The sequence below is a fragment of the Labeo rohita genome, chromosome 20, assembly GCF_022985175.1.
Source record: "Labeo rohita strain BAU-BD-2019 chromosome 20, IGBB_LRoh.1.0, whole genome shotgun sequence".
NCBI classification, from domain to species: Eukaryota; Metazoa; Chordata; class Actinopteri; order Cypriniformes; family Cyprinidae; genus Labeo; species Labeo rohita.
In genome coordinates this window covers 23,583,272-23,599,392 of record NC_066888.1, presented here as the reverse complement: position 1 = coordinate 23,599,392, position 16,121 = coordinate 23,583,272, and the positions used below count along the sequence as shown (strand labels likewise).

General features: G+C 35.4%; 1 protein-coding gene across 9 annotated transcripts in view; it reads left to right on the top strand.

Moving 5' to 3' along the window:
- The window catches only part of enah (ENAH actin regulator), a 123,463-nt gene that overhangs the window by 102,752 nt on the left and 4,590 nt on the right, over positions 1 to 16,121 (top strand). For 4 of the 9 annotated variants that reach the window (XM_051138380.1, XM_051138379.1, XM_051138377.1 and 1 more), the window contains 9 exons: positions 5,184 to 5,912; positions 8,203 to 8,537; positions 8,929 to 9,065; positions 9,229 to 9,277; positions 9,404 to 9,455; positions 11,098 to 11,164; positions 11,688 to 11,747; positions 14,596 to 14,680; positions 15,343 to 15,400. In XM_051138380.1, coding sequence (XP_050994337.1) covers positions 5,184 to 5,912; positions 8,203 to 8,537; positions 8,929 to 9,065; positions 9,229 to 9,277; positions 9,404 to 9,455; positions 11,098 to 11,164; positions 11,688 to 11,747; positions 14,596 to 14,680; positions 15,343 to 15,400 — 1,572 coding nt within the window. The remainder of the gene's footprint in view (positions 1 to 5,183; positions 5,913 to 8,202; positions 8,538 to 8,928; positions 9,066 to 9,228; positions 9,278 to 9,403; positions 9,456 to 11,097; positions 11,165 to 11,687; positions 11,748 to 14,595; positions 14,681 to 15,342; positions 15,401 to 16,121) is intronic. The other 5 variants (XM_051138383.1, XM_051138378.1, XM_051138385.1 and 2 more) reach the window with 5 other exon arrangements.

Genomic DNA, 16,121 nt, shown 5'->3' with positions numbered 1-16,121 from the left:
AACAAACCAAAAGTTAATATCCAATAATGGACATCACAAAAAATAATGAAATCATTTGATATCCGCTGTTGTGCATCTCTGGTTCGAATGTTTCCTTTGGTTGTTCTTGCTGTAAATTACATTTTTAGTCTCTATTCGGCCTTTAGTTCTGGATAAAGCTATTGTTTATATGAAGGAAGGGTCAGTACCTCCTTGCGTCTTAATATATCAATAGGTGATCTTCTCCTAACGTGTCCATCTGTCAGTATGTTGGAAGAGCTTGAATCAACAGCTTGAAAGATGACGAAACTCAGGGAGAGCTGCATGTACTAACCACACTTCCCTCATGCTGTCCTGCGACAGTCCACTAGGATTATGGGTAACCTGCCAGAGCTGGAGAATTTGGGTGACCATAGAGAGAGACTATGATTCATGAGCAGCCATCAACACGAATTTTGCTGTAACCAGTTTTACTTTTGCAATTTGACAAGTTTTTGAGAGAACCACAATATTCAGTGAGGGGGAAAAAAGTGACTTTTTTTTGTTCCATCAGGGTTAGATTGGATGTTTTTCCCATCAGAGTTAGACTGATGATGCAAGTTTGCCAAAACATTGGCTTAATAGCTGCTGTTGGTTAATATTCCAATAGCCAGTAGAAATGACATTAGCAGAAAAGGAAAGTTTTTAGATTTTACAATTTTTGGTTTTAGAATAACATGCACGGATGAATTGTTCAGAATAAGACCACAAACTTTCACTAAGAAACTACAGATGACCACAAGTCAAAAGTTTACATACACAGTTAAACTGCCTGCTGTTCTTCAGAAAAATCTGTTAGGTCTCACAATTTTTTTTTTTTTTTTTTCAGCATTTTTATGTATTTGAACCCTTTCCAACAATGACTGTATGATTTTGAGATCCATCTTTTCACACTGAGGACAAATGAGGGACTCATATGCAACTATTACAGAAAGTTTAAACGTTTTTTTCATTTAGTACTGCCCTTAAGAAACTACAGAAGATACTTACATGTTTCCTGAAAGACAAAATAAGTTAAATTTACACTAAAGTTTTCACCCCTGGCCCTTGTTTTTCTCTGAAGCATCAGTGAGCATTTGAACCTTTTGTAATAGTTGCATACGAGTCCCTCAGTTGTCCTCAGTGTGAAAAGATGGATCTCAAAATCATACAGTCATTGTTGGAAAGGGTTCAAATATACAAAAATGCTGAAAAACCGAAGAATTTGTGGTACCTGATAGATTTTTTTTTTTTAGAACAGTGGGCAGTTTATCTGTTCAGGACAAACAAGGCACTCATAAACAACTATCACTAAACAAACAAACAAACAAACAAAAAAAACAGCTGTGGATTATTTAGGTAACAACACAATATTTAGAATCAAGTGTATGTAAGCTTTTGAATGGGGTAATTAAAAAAAAATCACTATTATTTTCTCTTGTGGACTATATATAAAATATCTTTTATGTGAAATATCTTGTTCAGGTCAGTGTTAAATAAAAAATAACATGCATATTGTATGACCCCTCTTATTTTGGTAAAATAATTAACATTTAGCAGATTCTGCAAGGTGTATGTAAACTTTTGACTTCAACTGTAAATAATTTTGATCTACTCTTTACTTTAAAGGGGTTGCATGCATTGCTCAGAATTATGTGCCAAAAATAGATCTTTTTCTTCTCCAGATGGGGGGATGTTTATTCCACAGATAATGCGTGAGCGGTCAAGCCTGAGGCTTTCACAGACATAATTGTCATTTCAAGTGTTAAACATTTATTGTACCAAATAATCCATGATATTTGGTGGTGATGCAATAGTTTGCATATAGCAAGATGCATTATTCCATAGCAGGGATGTCAGAAACCCTTCAGATACAGTGTTGTTTGCTCAGGGATGTGTTGAATCTGAATTATTACTACTAACACAACTGGTCCTGTTACACATCAACATACTAGCAATCAGATTTGTGAAGGAGATGCAATTTACAGAAAACTGAAGCTTTATTCACTAGCAGTGAATTGTAAATTGTGACAGTTTTCTCCATATTAGACTAGCACAGTGATGTTTTCTTTACATACTTCCAAATGCTCTCAAGAAAGATAAGAATAACGTTTCCTGATCGCAAATTTCTGACATAAATGCTTCAGTGTAACTTTTAAAGTACATTCTGCTTAGACAAATCATTGTACAGCTAGTCTGCAGTTAATGTGTTTCTCACTGCAGTATTGACTGGCTGCTGCTTCTAATGTTTTATTCTGAATGTTGAATTGACAGCAGATAGAATGAAGACTTTCTGTATGGCAGTTGTAGTTTTAGTGGATCATGTCTTGGCTCAGTGATTTTTCCAAGTCATGTCTGGGAGAATTTTGCTTTTTGGTAAGAATTGTCAAATAAATACCCTGAGGTTTTGGCAAATCGGTGTAACAGTTACTTGAAGCACTAGCGTGGATAACCATAGCCAAAACTATTTGCTAACCATTCACTTTTTTACTTGGAAGCAGTGTATCCAGTAATGTTCAAAACTCATTAGTATCAAAAACATTATGTGAGGATCCCTAGTCCCTAGTATTATTGATTTAATAAAGTTGGATTAGTCTTTCTGGAGCACAGCCGATAGGTCTTGCCATGTGACCGCCTGTGCTTTAGGACTGGAAGAATTTCATTAAGTCACTTTGGTGAACATACTGCGCTTCATCACGGGTCATGTGGTCTGCTTGTCAAAGCTAATAGTGTGGAAAGGGAGAGGAGGCAAGTGAAATGGAAGAAAGCAAGGTAAAGATAGGTTACATTATAATTTAAAACAAGGAATAAACAGAAATCAGCTGCACTTAAGTCATAAAGCCAGCGTGAATAATGAGAAAGTGTTAATAGGGAGATGACCTGAATGTAGGGCATGATAATTTGTGTTTGCCTGTGTGTTGACATGTATTTTGATGAGTGCTCAGGGGGGCGTGGTGGGCTTCGCGCAGCAGGAGGGCAGCTGTGTCTGCAGGCTGCTTATGAGAATCACTAGAGCAGAAAGATTTGGCCAACATATGGCAGGCAGGGACTCTTACAGTGCAGGCTTTCCATAAACCAAAACATGAATTTACATGCATTTTGTATATAAACACCCTTTAATATGTTGCAAAATGTATTGCCTTTCCCTAGTAAATGGAGAGACAGGGCCCTAGTTACGTATATACTGTATAAAATAGAATGTTACACTCTAACGGCCAGATTTGCTAACATTGTTAAAATTGTACTGTCAGGTTTTACTAAAGACGTGCAGTGAAGAATTAGCACTAAAAACGCATGGACACAGTTAATTTTGCATGTGACCTTATTGAATGTGCATTTGTAGGAGTTGCCCTTTCAGACGCAAAATTTATGGGAGGAGAGTATTCAGATGAATCACGAAATGCGTTTTACTGATGTTTGTACTCGTCAAATTAATGGCATTTGCACCATTATTTAATGCCCAAAACAATTGTTGCTATGAGGAGGCACCGCAGAGAACATAGTTTTTCCACATGTATTAATTTATATGAAATGCCAGAACACTTTATCCAAACATATCATTTGCCAAGCCATGTTATTTTTAATTTGTTTCAGGAAATAAAAGACTACTTGGAACTCTTAACTAGGATTCACGCAATACCAGATCTATACCAGATTTGTGACTTCGCTAATTTGTGCTGTGCTTGGTATATTGCGTTGGTCGATATGTAAATTAAATTTTACATCTTTGTGTTTTAACATTTGCGCATTGTTAGTAAATCACCCGCAGAAATTTCTTCTCCCATCAGCACTGTTTTGGAATTTGCGCTCTTACGCTAATTTGCCCTGTTTAGTAAAACAGGCCCTAAGCCTGGCCTTCAGTAACATCTGTATAGTTCCATAGTGATGTTTTCATGTACACTACCGTTCCAAACTTTTTACACTTATTTAGCAAGGATGCATTCAAATAGTCAAGTGTGACAGTAAAGACATTTATAATGTTACAAAAAAAATTGTATTTCAAATAATTGCTGTTCTTTTGAACAGAGAATTCAGGAAAAAAAGAATAAGGTTTTCAGAAAAATATTAAGCTGTTTTTCCACGTTCATAATAATAAGAACTGTTTTGAGAGCATTAAATCAGCATATTAGAATGATTTTTTTTTAAGGATTATGTGACACTGAAGACTAAAGAAATAACTGCTAAAAAAGGTAGCTTTGCCATCATCAGATTTTTATAGAGTTTATAGACAAACTTTATGCTGACTTAAGAAAGCCTTGAAAGTTTGAAGTAGTTAAAAAAGCTTGCCGTTTGAAGGCTAATACATTACATTTTAAAATATGATAAAATTATTTTAAAATGTAATAATATTTCTAAAAATTTTACTGCATTTTTGATCATATAAATGCAGCACAAGATACTTCAGAAGCATTAAAATAAATTGGGCAGAATTGGGCAGAATTGGGCTGAGAAGACAACAGCAAAAAAACTGATTGGGCAAGTTTTGGGCTAGTTTTAATTAACAGTTGGGCTGGTTTTGTTTCGCAAACCTGGCAGCCCTGCTTACCACAAACTTTTGAATAGTAGTGTTTTTTTCTCTCTTTTTTTGGACTGTTTTGCACTTATTTTTGTGCATAGATAAGTTTGTACACAGTTTATGACTCGCCACTGATGTTGTTTCAGCATAAGTGTATAAATACTAGGTTAAATTCTATGTCTCATTCAGATTTTAATGTGCTATTTGATTGTAGAAAGCTCAAAAAGTGCAGGTTTTCATTAGCATTTCCTTGGCATGCAGAGAGTGGATGACGAGTCTTAGCAGGTGTGTGACAATGCTAAGAAACTAACCTCATGTGACGCGTGCATCCAGGATTTACAGTAACCCTTCGGTGCTCTCTCCTGAAAGTAATACATGCTAGACTAGATGTTGTGTTGGAATTAATCCATCTTTTCCAGTTCATGATGTGGTCAACAGCTAACCGATTGTACTAATACCAAGTGTGTTCCCTGTTCATAGACAGAAATAAGTACATATGATGGACTTGTAGGTCTCTGCTGGTTTTCTTGCTTCATTTGCCCCCTTTCTCTCTTCTGTCTCCTTCCCCCCTTTCTCTCTTTGTCTTGTGTTCTTTCCCTTTGCACGGTTGCCGCTTCCTCCCTCCCGTCCCGTCCCGCCCCGTCCTGTCCCGTCCTCCGGTTGTGTGCAGCATTTGAAAGCACCCTCTACACTCCTCCACCTCCCGAATACAAGACCACCTCTTCCTCGCCCGTGTCTCCTTCCACACCCAGCTACCCGCCACCGACGCCATCGCCCTCCACAGCAGCTCCTCCGACCCCGCCCCTGCGCCACTCTGCTTCCCGATTCGCCACGTCGCTTGGCTCCGCCTTCCACCCGGTCTTGCCTCATTACGCCACTGTACCTCGCAGACAACCTGCCCCGCCCACACCGCCGCCCCCTGTCCCAGCTCCTCCTCCAGCTCCGGCCTCCAAATCCGTTGCCTGGACTGCTAACAATTTTACACCCCTGCCGCCCTCACCTCCGGTCATGATCAGCAGCCCTCCGGGCAAGGCTACGGGTCCTCGTCCGATGATTGCGATCCCGGCCCCTAGTCCGCTCTCCCAGAAACCACCTTCGCCCATCTCCGCGCCCAACGGGCCGCCCACCTCGCTTCACTTCCACACCTCGTCACCAGTCTCGGGGCAGCCGTTCTCTTCGCCCCCAACGCCACCCCCTCCGCCGCCCCTGTATTCCCCCTCGCCCACCTTGCCCATCGCTCCCCTTGTGTCTTGTCCCTCACCCCAGCCTGCTGTTCTCCCTTCTCCTTCCACAGCCTTCCCTGCCTCTGCTGAGCACTCTGTAAACTCTGGGTTGGGAGACTCCTGGTCCTCTGCTCCAGAGCCGCCCACTCAGCCTGCTGACTTCCCCAGCCAGCCGGGTAAGGCCTCTTCTGTGTCGCTCAGCCTCCACTAACCCGCTACTCAGGGTTCAAGGAGGGGGCCTGCCATGTTGAGCTGGGTTGCTTTATTGGCTGCAATTGGCGATCGCTTTTTAGCTCAATATGAAAATCCGTAGGAAATGTTTTGCTGTTTTGTCTTGTCTGTTGGGTTGCACTGGTTCATCGGGTTTGATGGATGCTCGTTTGTGTGGCCTGTAATTGTGTGAAATGGCATGGCATGAAAACGCATCTCCACTCTCTCGTGAAACTTTGATTTGAGTCTCACAGATTGCAAAGCTGCAGTATCATCGCTTTAGTGTATCACAACCATCTCATTCTGATTCTGTTTATGGTAAAGAAGTTCTAGATTTTAACATGTACAAGTGAACTGTCATTGCACAGGAAGCTTTACATGATCTATAACTGGCTGTCCCACATCCTTTTTGGTTATTCTTCACATTCACACATTTGTTCATTAAACATCCTTATTTAAAAATGAAGAGGAAATTAATTACATTTTTGTTGTTTTATCTTGCATACTGCATTCAGTAAGCAGAGCATATGAGGTCAGGTCAACAGCAGTGAAGATATAAGATCGACTCTTCCTCTGAATAATTTATAGAAGAGGTTTTAGACTTCACACTTCATGTGCATGATGCAGCTTAACGCTGAGCTAAATTCTACACACTAATATGATTAACTTGAGTGTGTTTGACAGGAATGCATGTCATGTAGCCTTAAACTTCAGCTGTTTATATCCCAAAAAGGCAAATGTTAAAAATAGTCAACCTGATACGCTCCTAAATTGTAAAGATTATACCTCGTAATACATAGCAATGCAACATCAGCTAGTGTTATTTTAATGATTAAATGGGATGAAACCATTACCCTAATTACATCTCTGCATTTTATTAAATTGATTGATTTGTTTCATGTTATGATAAATCATCAGTTTCTTCCTTGTGAAAGTTGCTGTAATGATCATCAGCTATTGTCAAGTGTTTTTAATATGTTCACATCATGTATTAATGTCATCTGTCTTTGTTCGCTATTACGAATGAGCTTTGTATGTCATTGTTCTTATTGTTTTTGTTGTTGTTTATTTTAATTATTACTTTTTTATTTTAGATTATTATAATTTATGAATTTATGGACCCCAAACTTCTGAATGCTATTATATTATATTATATTATATTATATTATATTATATTATATTATATTATATTTATTATAGTATATTATAGTTTATTATATTATAGTTTATTATGTAACCAGTCAAGGTTTTTAATATTTTTTAATAAGTCTCTTTTGCTCACCAACTCTGCATTTATTTGATCCAAAGTACAGCAAAAACAGTAAAATGGACATATTTTTACTATTTAAAATAAGTGTTTTCTATTTGAATATATTTTAAAATTTAATTTATTTCTGTGATTTCAAAGCTAAATTTTTAGCATCATTACTCGAGTTACATGATCCTTTCTAATATTCTGATTTGCTGCTCAAAAAAAAATTTTATTATTATTATTATTATTATTATTATTATTATTTATTATGTTGAAAACAGCTGAGAAGATTTTTCTTTCAGGTTTCTTTGATGAAATAGAAAGAAAGAACAGCATTTATCTAAAATAAAAAATCTTTTGTAACATTATAAATGTCTTTACCATAACTTTTGATCAATTTAAAGCATCCTTGCTAAATAAAAGTATTAATTTTGATAAACCCCCTGCCCAAAAATAAATAAATAAATAAATAAATAACAGACTCCCAAGCTTTTGAATGGTATAGTGTATAATGTTACAAAAGCTTTTTATTTCAGATAAATGCTGATCTTTGGATCTTTCTATATATCAAAAAAATATACTCAATTGTTTTAAATATTGATAATAATAATAAAAATGTTTCTTAAATAGCAAATCAGCATATTAGAATGATTTCTGAAGGATCTTGTGACACTGAAGACTGGAGTAATGATCCTGAAAATTTAGCTTTGATCACAGGAATAAATTACGTTTTAAAATATATTAAAAATACAACGCAGTTATTTTAAATAGTAAAAATATTTTGCTGTATAAATGCAAGCTTGGTTAACAGAAGAAAATTCTTAAAAAAAAAAAAATTAAAAATTAAAAATCTTACTGTTCAAAAACTTTTGACTGGTAGTATACTGACATCTCTTGACATCAATTTAGCTCATTCTGAGTATAATAATCAATTTCACAATGCAAAGCAGTTAAAACAGTCCTATGTGTAAAACATATCTTTTTTTATTTATTTATTACTACAGATTCAGTACAGGGGATACCGACCCCTCCACCCCCACCGCCTCTCCCTCCCGGCTCCACTGTGACTCCCACCACTGCTGGACCTCCGCCACCCCCTGGTCCCCCTCCTCCTCCCCCACCACCTCTGCCCCCCACGCTTACCCCAACAGGTCCTCCCCCTCCTCCCGGCCCACCGCCTCCACCCTCAGGCCAGGCTCCACCACCAGCACCACCTCCACCCCCGGCCCCACCTTTGCCCTCGGGTCTGTTCACCCCCTCGCCCACCACAGACGAGAACAAGGGCCTGTCTGGGCTTGCAGCCGCACTTGCTGGAGCCAAGCTAAAGAAAGTGCCAAGGGTAAGGGTTCAAGGACTGTAAAGCTCTCATTTACACTGAATTTCACCTGAAGCATCTTGACCAAGCACTAGGGTCAGAAATTAATGTGAAATGTCAAAACTAATAAATGCCATTTGATTTAGATCTGCTTATGTTGCAATATGTTGCACTGGTAACAACCTAATATTCTGATTGCTTGAGGTGATCAGTTTAAGCCAGTACAGATGCATTTTAAAAGGTCATTTTAAAAATTGCCCTCAAAAAGTGAAGAAAAAAATTGTCTCTGTAAGCTGAAAAAGTTAATTTCTGCCCCTACACTGCACCCTAAGGCTGAAACTTTAGAATTTTTTTTTTCTAATCATCATCAAAAATACGAAGTATGTTCCTTACCAAATCCTGTGTGTTACTGTAGAGTGATGAGCCCCTGGCTCCAGCCGCAGGATCAGCAGTGAGTTCTGGTGGTGCCAAGCCCGAGGCATCCCGTGGAAATGGTCCTTTAGGAGGAGGAGGAGGTCTGATGGAGGAGATGAGTGCCCTGCTGGCCAGGAGGTGAGCTATGATTGCAGTGATAGAAGCAGTGCCTAGTTTTCAAACACTTTTTAGTCTCCGGACTTACTAATAAAAACCTATGTCTTTGAGGTCAATTATGAGAATGTTGTATCGTATACAGTAATGTAATGAAATTTAAAAATGTGCTGTTGTTTTGACACAGGAGAAGAATTGCTGAGAAGGGATCGTCACCAGAGCCTGAGCAGAAAGCTGTGAGTTAATAGTGCTTCATTCAGCTGTATACAGTCTATGATTAAATATGTACATATAGACTTCTCTTAATTTTATTGGTATGACTGATTTTCAGATTGATTATTATATCCTCCTTTTTCTATCAGGATGATATTGAGGCTACCATAACTCCAAAAGTGTCAGCCTGTAGCACACCAGGTAAGCAGGGGGAAATACTAAAGCAACATTTGGCAACACCTTTTTTCCTGTTTGATGTAATTTTAATAATTTAGCATGTTGACTGGAACCCTGTATATTTTATATATATATATATATATATATATATATAAGAGATGTCCACTTCCAGAACAAAAATGTACAGATTATGTACTCACCCCTTGTCATCCAAGATGTTCATGTCTTTGTTTCTTCAGACATAAAGAAATTGTTTTTTGAGGAAAACATTTCAGCATTTTTCTCCATATAATGGACTGATATGGTGCCCTGATTTAGAATTTCCAAAATGTAGTTTAAATGCGGCTTCAAACTGTCTCAAATGCGGTTGTAAATGATCCCAGCCAAGGAAAAAGGGTCTTAACAGTTATCGGATTGGTTATTTTCATAAAAATAATAAAATTTATATATATTTTTTAAAGTATTAAACGCTCGTCTTGTCTCACTCTGCATGAACTGTTTTTTTCTGGTTCATGACAGTTAGGGTATTTCAAAAAACTCCCATCTCATGTTCTCCCTCAACTTCGAAATCATTCTATATCACTGATTTACCTTTTTTGTTAAAGGTGTTTGATCTTCTATATATATATATATATATATATATATATATATATATATATATATATATATATATATATATATATATATATATATATATATATAATTTTTATTTATTTTTTATTTTATTTTTTTTCAAATGAAAATAACCAATCATTTTGCTAGATAAGACCCTTCTTCCTCGGCTGCGATCGTTTACAGCTGCTTTTGGGATCGTTAAAGCTGTATTTAAACTGCATTTTGGAAGTTCAAACTTGGGGCACCATAGCAGTCCATTATGTGGAGAAAAATCCTGAAATGTTTTCTTCAAAAAACACTATTTCTTTACAACTGAAGAAAGAAAGACATGAACATCTTGGATGACAAGGGGGTGAGTGCATTCAATTTTAGTTCTGGAAGTGGACTTCTCCTTTAAGACTTGTGTGGCTGCTTATAAATTATGTCTCTTAATAAAATATGTTGTAGAAAACCCATGAAAGATTTGCACTCAGTGATCAACTGGCGCTACCAGTTGCTATTTTTACTGCAACACATCTTGTAAAATAAAATGCTGATACGATGTCACATTGTACGGCTTTTGATTGTAATTTTCAGTCAAGGGGAAAAAAGGGAAGCGGTTTAAGTCTTCACTGCTTTCCTAGCGATAAGAAGAGGAGAAAAGAATGGGAAGATGCCTGTGGACGAATAAAACTTACTAAAGACCGCGTCTTTGTTCTCTCCACTTCAGCCCTGATGCCTTTGCGTCTTATAGTATACCACAGCTACTGAAAAAGCTTACAAATGACAGACAAGAAACGCTAGATGCCTTACTGGCAGGATGTAAACATGCCGATGTGGATTTTTAAAATAACATAAATATTTCATTGGTTTTCTACTACATATTTCAATAAGAGACATCATTTACGTTATATTAATCCATACCCAGTGTTCCTTTTAAATAAATTAAACTAGCAGCGGGTCGCAGTTTTGTTGTCCAGTGCACAATCTGGGCCTTGAAGCAATGCCGTTGCCATATGTGAAATATGAGACTAATATCATAAAATGTAATATTTATCTGTTTTTTTCACAGATATGCCCAGAAAGCCTTGGGAGAGGACAAACACCATGAATGGTAGCAAATCACCAGTCATTGGAAGGTAATCATTTGCATGTCATTGTTTTGATGAGCTGAATCAGTGTGTGCATTATACCTCCACCACTTTATAATGCCTTTTGAAGAATATGTCCAGCTATTAGGATCTGCGTCTTCGCCAGGTCCTGCTTTTCTCAAAGCTAATTTGAATTATTGTTGCTTCGACTGCTTTGCATCACGTGCTTGCGGCCGGGGGCCCCTCACAATCGCATGTCAGAATGCAGGCAGTCGGGTCCCGTGCTTGACATCACTAAAACACAGTGCTGTTGCTTCTCATCAGATCTGTGTACCAGAGCTGTTCAGCATTTTTTGAAGGATTTGCTTATGCTTTTTACTTAGCATATGCCATTCTTTCATGTATTTGCATATAGAGTTATATAAATGGTATACAAAAGCACTTTTCAGTAGGGCTACACTGAAATAGAAATATTTCAGTTGGAACCAGTGCATTTGGAAGATTACTATGAAAATAGAGTTCAGATCCACGCTGTTGTCCTCTGACCTGGTTAGTCTCTTTACTCTCACAGACGGGACGCACCATGGAGAAATCAGATGGGTACTGACAAGTACTATGATTCCTTAAACAGGTATAAGAGGCTAGTTTGAGAACTCTTCTAGACGTTGTTTGCTGAGAGTGCTCTTTAAATAGGATGAGGGTTGGTGCAGTGATTGTCTACGGTTATTCTTATTTTTTCTTTTTTAATACACAGATTCTGCTGTTGCCAACAATATAATCCCCATGAAATGGTGTGAATAAAATGCTTTATGCTTTTCAAAATTGCTGCTGCTTTTATGCTAAAGGTCAGTGTAATACATATAATGCATATTTAATATCTCAGTGTTTCTTCAACTTTCTGAGGGACAGTGGTAATTTGTATAAATATGTATAATACCGTCCAAATGTTTGGGGTTGGTAAGGTTTATTTATTTATTTATTTTTAAAGAAATGAATGTCCGAATCATTGTTTGAATGATGAAGTTTCATGTGACACTGAAGACTGAAAAATTCAGCTGTATACTACCATTCAAAAGTTTTGGATCAGTAAGATTTTTTTTTTTTTAATGTTTTTTAATGGAGTCTCTTATTTTCATCAAGGCTGTATTTATTTGATCAAAAAGCAGAAAAAAATTTGAAATATTATTGCACATTCTAATATTGGTTTCCTGTTTTAATATACTTAAAAATATTATTTATTTCTATGACGCAGTGCTGAATTTTCATCAGGCATTACTCTGATTTATTATGAGTGTTGAAACAGTTGTGCTACTTAATGTTTTTTCGGAACCTGTGATACTTTTTTCTTTGATTCTTTGAATAAAAAGTTAAAAAGAACAGCATTTATTTGAAAATTCTAACAATATTAGTCTTTACTATCACTTTTTTTTTATCCATTTAACACATCCTTGCTGAATAAAAGTATTAATTTCTTAAAAAAAAAAAAAAAAAAAAAAAAAAAAAACTAAAGAAAAAATGTACTGAGCCTAAATATTTGAATAGTACTGTATATTGTAACAAAATGTCTATTTTGAATAAACACTGTTCTTTTGAACTTTTTTATTTATCAGAGAATCCTGGAAAAAGTATCACAGGTCTCAAAAAGTACTAAGCACCACAACTGTTTACAACATTGGTAATAAATCAACATATTACAATGATTTCTGAAGGATCATGTGACACTGAAGACAGGAGTAATGATGCTGAAAATTCAGCTTTGCTTTGCAGAAATAAATTCTGTTTTAAAGTATATTAAAATAGAAAACTTTATTTTTATTTGCAATAATGTCACTTTTTTTCCTTTATTTGATCAAATAGATACAGCCTTGATGAGCATAAGAAAAATCTTTATATAGAAAATATAAATTTATATAGAATTATATAAATATAAAATATTATTAATTAATTATTATTATTATTATTATTATTATTATTAATAATAATAATAATAATTTATATTAATTAAATTATATTATCATTAAAAATCTTACTGATCCCAAATTTCTGAATGGCAGTGTAAATTACATGTTAAATTATATTAAATAGAAAACTGTTATTCTAATAATGTTTACAATATTACAGTTTTACTGTATTGTTTGATCAAATAAATACAGCATTGGTAATCTTTCAAAAACAAACCAAAAAAATCTTATCAACCCAAACTTTTGAATGGTGGTATTTATAAACAATTTCCACAATATATAAATGTTAAGGATTTATAATCATTTCGTTTGTGTAGAATAACATAGTTGTTAATGTAATAATACATGATGAATTTTCATAATTTTCGTAATTTTCATAAGTCTGGTCTTGGATGAGAGTAAAACAATAAAATATATACATGTAAGACATTTGAAAAGTACTAATAAACAAAGGCATGATAATGCATTTTCAAAAAGCTTCATGTTAAAAAAAGAAGAAAAACTTATTATTTTAATAATAATTAACTTATTATTTTAATAATAATCATTACATTATCATTACACCCATTACATAAAGTGCCTATACTTACAGAGAAACATGCATTTGAATTTGTTCATGAATGTAGGAATTGGAATTCATTGTTCACTGGAATGTAGCTATGAAGGATTGACCGTAGTATGATTATTAAAGCGTCCTGATAAATTCTGCAGTACTATATGTCGTCAGAGGTCAGTATCAGAAAGCTGGAGCATTTGTCCACTCTTGCCAATTCGTCCACCTGGCTCCAGAGATAACACGCTTTCCCCCTCCCTCTGCAAATGTGCAATTTATTTAGTTTATCCTGCCAAGAAAGGAAGTCATCCTCTCCCTCTAAATGCAGAAAGCTTTGATACAAAGAAGAGGGAGCACATGCTTGTATTTCACACACAACTAATTTGTTTCTGCCTAAGCTGTGTCATAATGTTCTTATCCGCTTGACTTTTACTTCCTTTTTGCACAAGGCAACCCACTGTGCAGCATTCATTTCTTTCCCGATGGGATAAAGCGTCATTTCCCGCACTTCCCATGTTTCCACCCTATGGTGATTATTGTGTTGGCAATAGTATCCTGTATGAATCGGCTACAGACGAGCATGAGAGTGACACAGCAGCTGCGTTGTGTGTTTTGAAGTGTGGATGGTGTCCCAAGCTGTGTTTTTGATTTGCTGTGCTTTGAAATGATGAATTTGCAGCTCCTCTCAAGGAAATACAATTCCCATGGTGCTTATTTTCATGTCTGTATGTGTGTATTTCCCTTTGCAGTACAATGTTTCAACTACCTGAAATCTGAAATATCTTGCATTTTCCCATGTTAATGCTGTGTATATTTTTTTCAATCACCAATTGGGATTGAACAGTGTAGATTTACACAGCATCTAAAATGACTCTTAAAGCGTGTCACTAAACTTCTGCTTTGCATCTTGACTGCATTTCTGTGACTAAAATGGCTTTGGCTCACGCCATTTCTTTTCTCCTCAGACCAAGGTCTACACCAACTCCTACCGGATCCATAAGTGCCAATGGGGTGCCAACAGAAGCTCTTGACTATGACAGATTGAAACAGGTACTTCTCAAAATTTGACAAGAACTGAAACTCATTTAACCTTTTAGTCCTCCAGGGTTTGATAGAGGGGCTGTACACTTCCTCATTATGTTGACAAAGTCTTGCCAAAGCTAGTGGTACGATTGCTCATTTTTCCCCATTCATTACAGCACTTCCTTAAAAACAAGGGAGAAATACTAGTTGACAGTACACGCAGCTTTTTGTGGGTGTGTACAATTATAGTCCTTTCTACAAAGGCAATACCTCCCTTCTGTATGAATGAGCATGTTAGATATGAAAGGCATATGTGGGAGTCTTACTTATCTGAGAACACAGTTACTCAAGTCGCTCAGCTCTGTCTGTTACACTACAGAATGTTTTTAGCGCTGAAGAGTTACTTATAGCAGCTGTAATTAAAGTGACTGAGTGTTGATGTTATAACATACACCTACTCATCTGGTAATCTTGTCATTTAAACAGCCAAGGCCAAGTGCATTTGATATAACAGCTTATATTAATAGTATCATGGTAGCTAATTTCTCTTCTCTAGTGTATATATTCTTGTCTAATATGAAATCGTACAGACATCCAAACAGTTCAGTGACAAGTTGATTGACTCCTTTTGATTTGTAGAGTATTTTAAATAGTATTCTAATCTTTTTGCAAATTGCTTTGCTTTTTAGGACATTCTAGAGGAGATGAGGAAGGAACTCTCGAAGCTGAAAGAAGAACTTATTGATGGTAACATATTGCGTTGTATTGCCACTATATATAATGCACTTTTAGCCTTTTAATTAGGCCTGCAAAATGATTAATTGTGATTAATCACATTCAAAATAAAAGTTTGTTTACATACTATGTGTGTACTATGTATATTTATGTAGATATATAAATACACACACATGTATATATTTAAAAAAATGTATGTATATGAATACTTGTTTATAATTTATATTATATTTAAATATAAATATTTTATATATAAATCTAACATATTTTTTCTAAGATATACATGGATACATGTATGTGTGTGTATTTATATATACATAATAAATATACACAATAATATAACTTTTATTTTAAATGCAATTAATCGCAAATAATCGTTTTGCAGCCCTGTTTTTAATACATTAACAAAAAAGTCAAAAGTTTGGACACATTCAACATTGTTTCTTATGATCTCAAAAAAAAAAAGATCTAATGACTTATGCTTAAATTTTTGCTGATGATGTCGATGATAATAATATTTGAAAAATATCTCAATTTATTTCCCTAATATCCTATGTTCCGCTCTATGGTGATTATGTTGGCAATGGTTCATTCATTCATTCAAATAAAGACGTCTTTACAAAATTTTACTTTAAATTAAAAAAATATTATTATTACATTTAAATTAATTTAAATTATATTAAATTATTTTTTTATATATAAATTAATTATATTAAATTATTTCATTATTTAA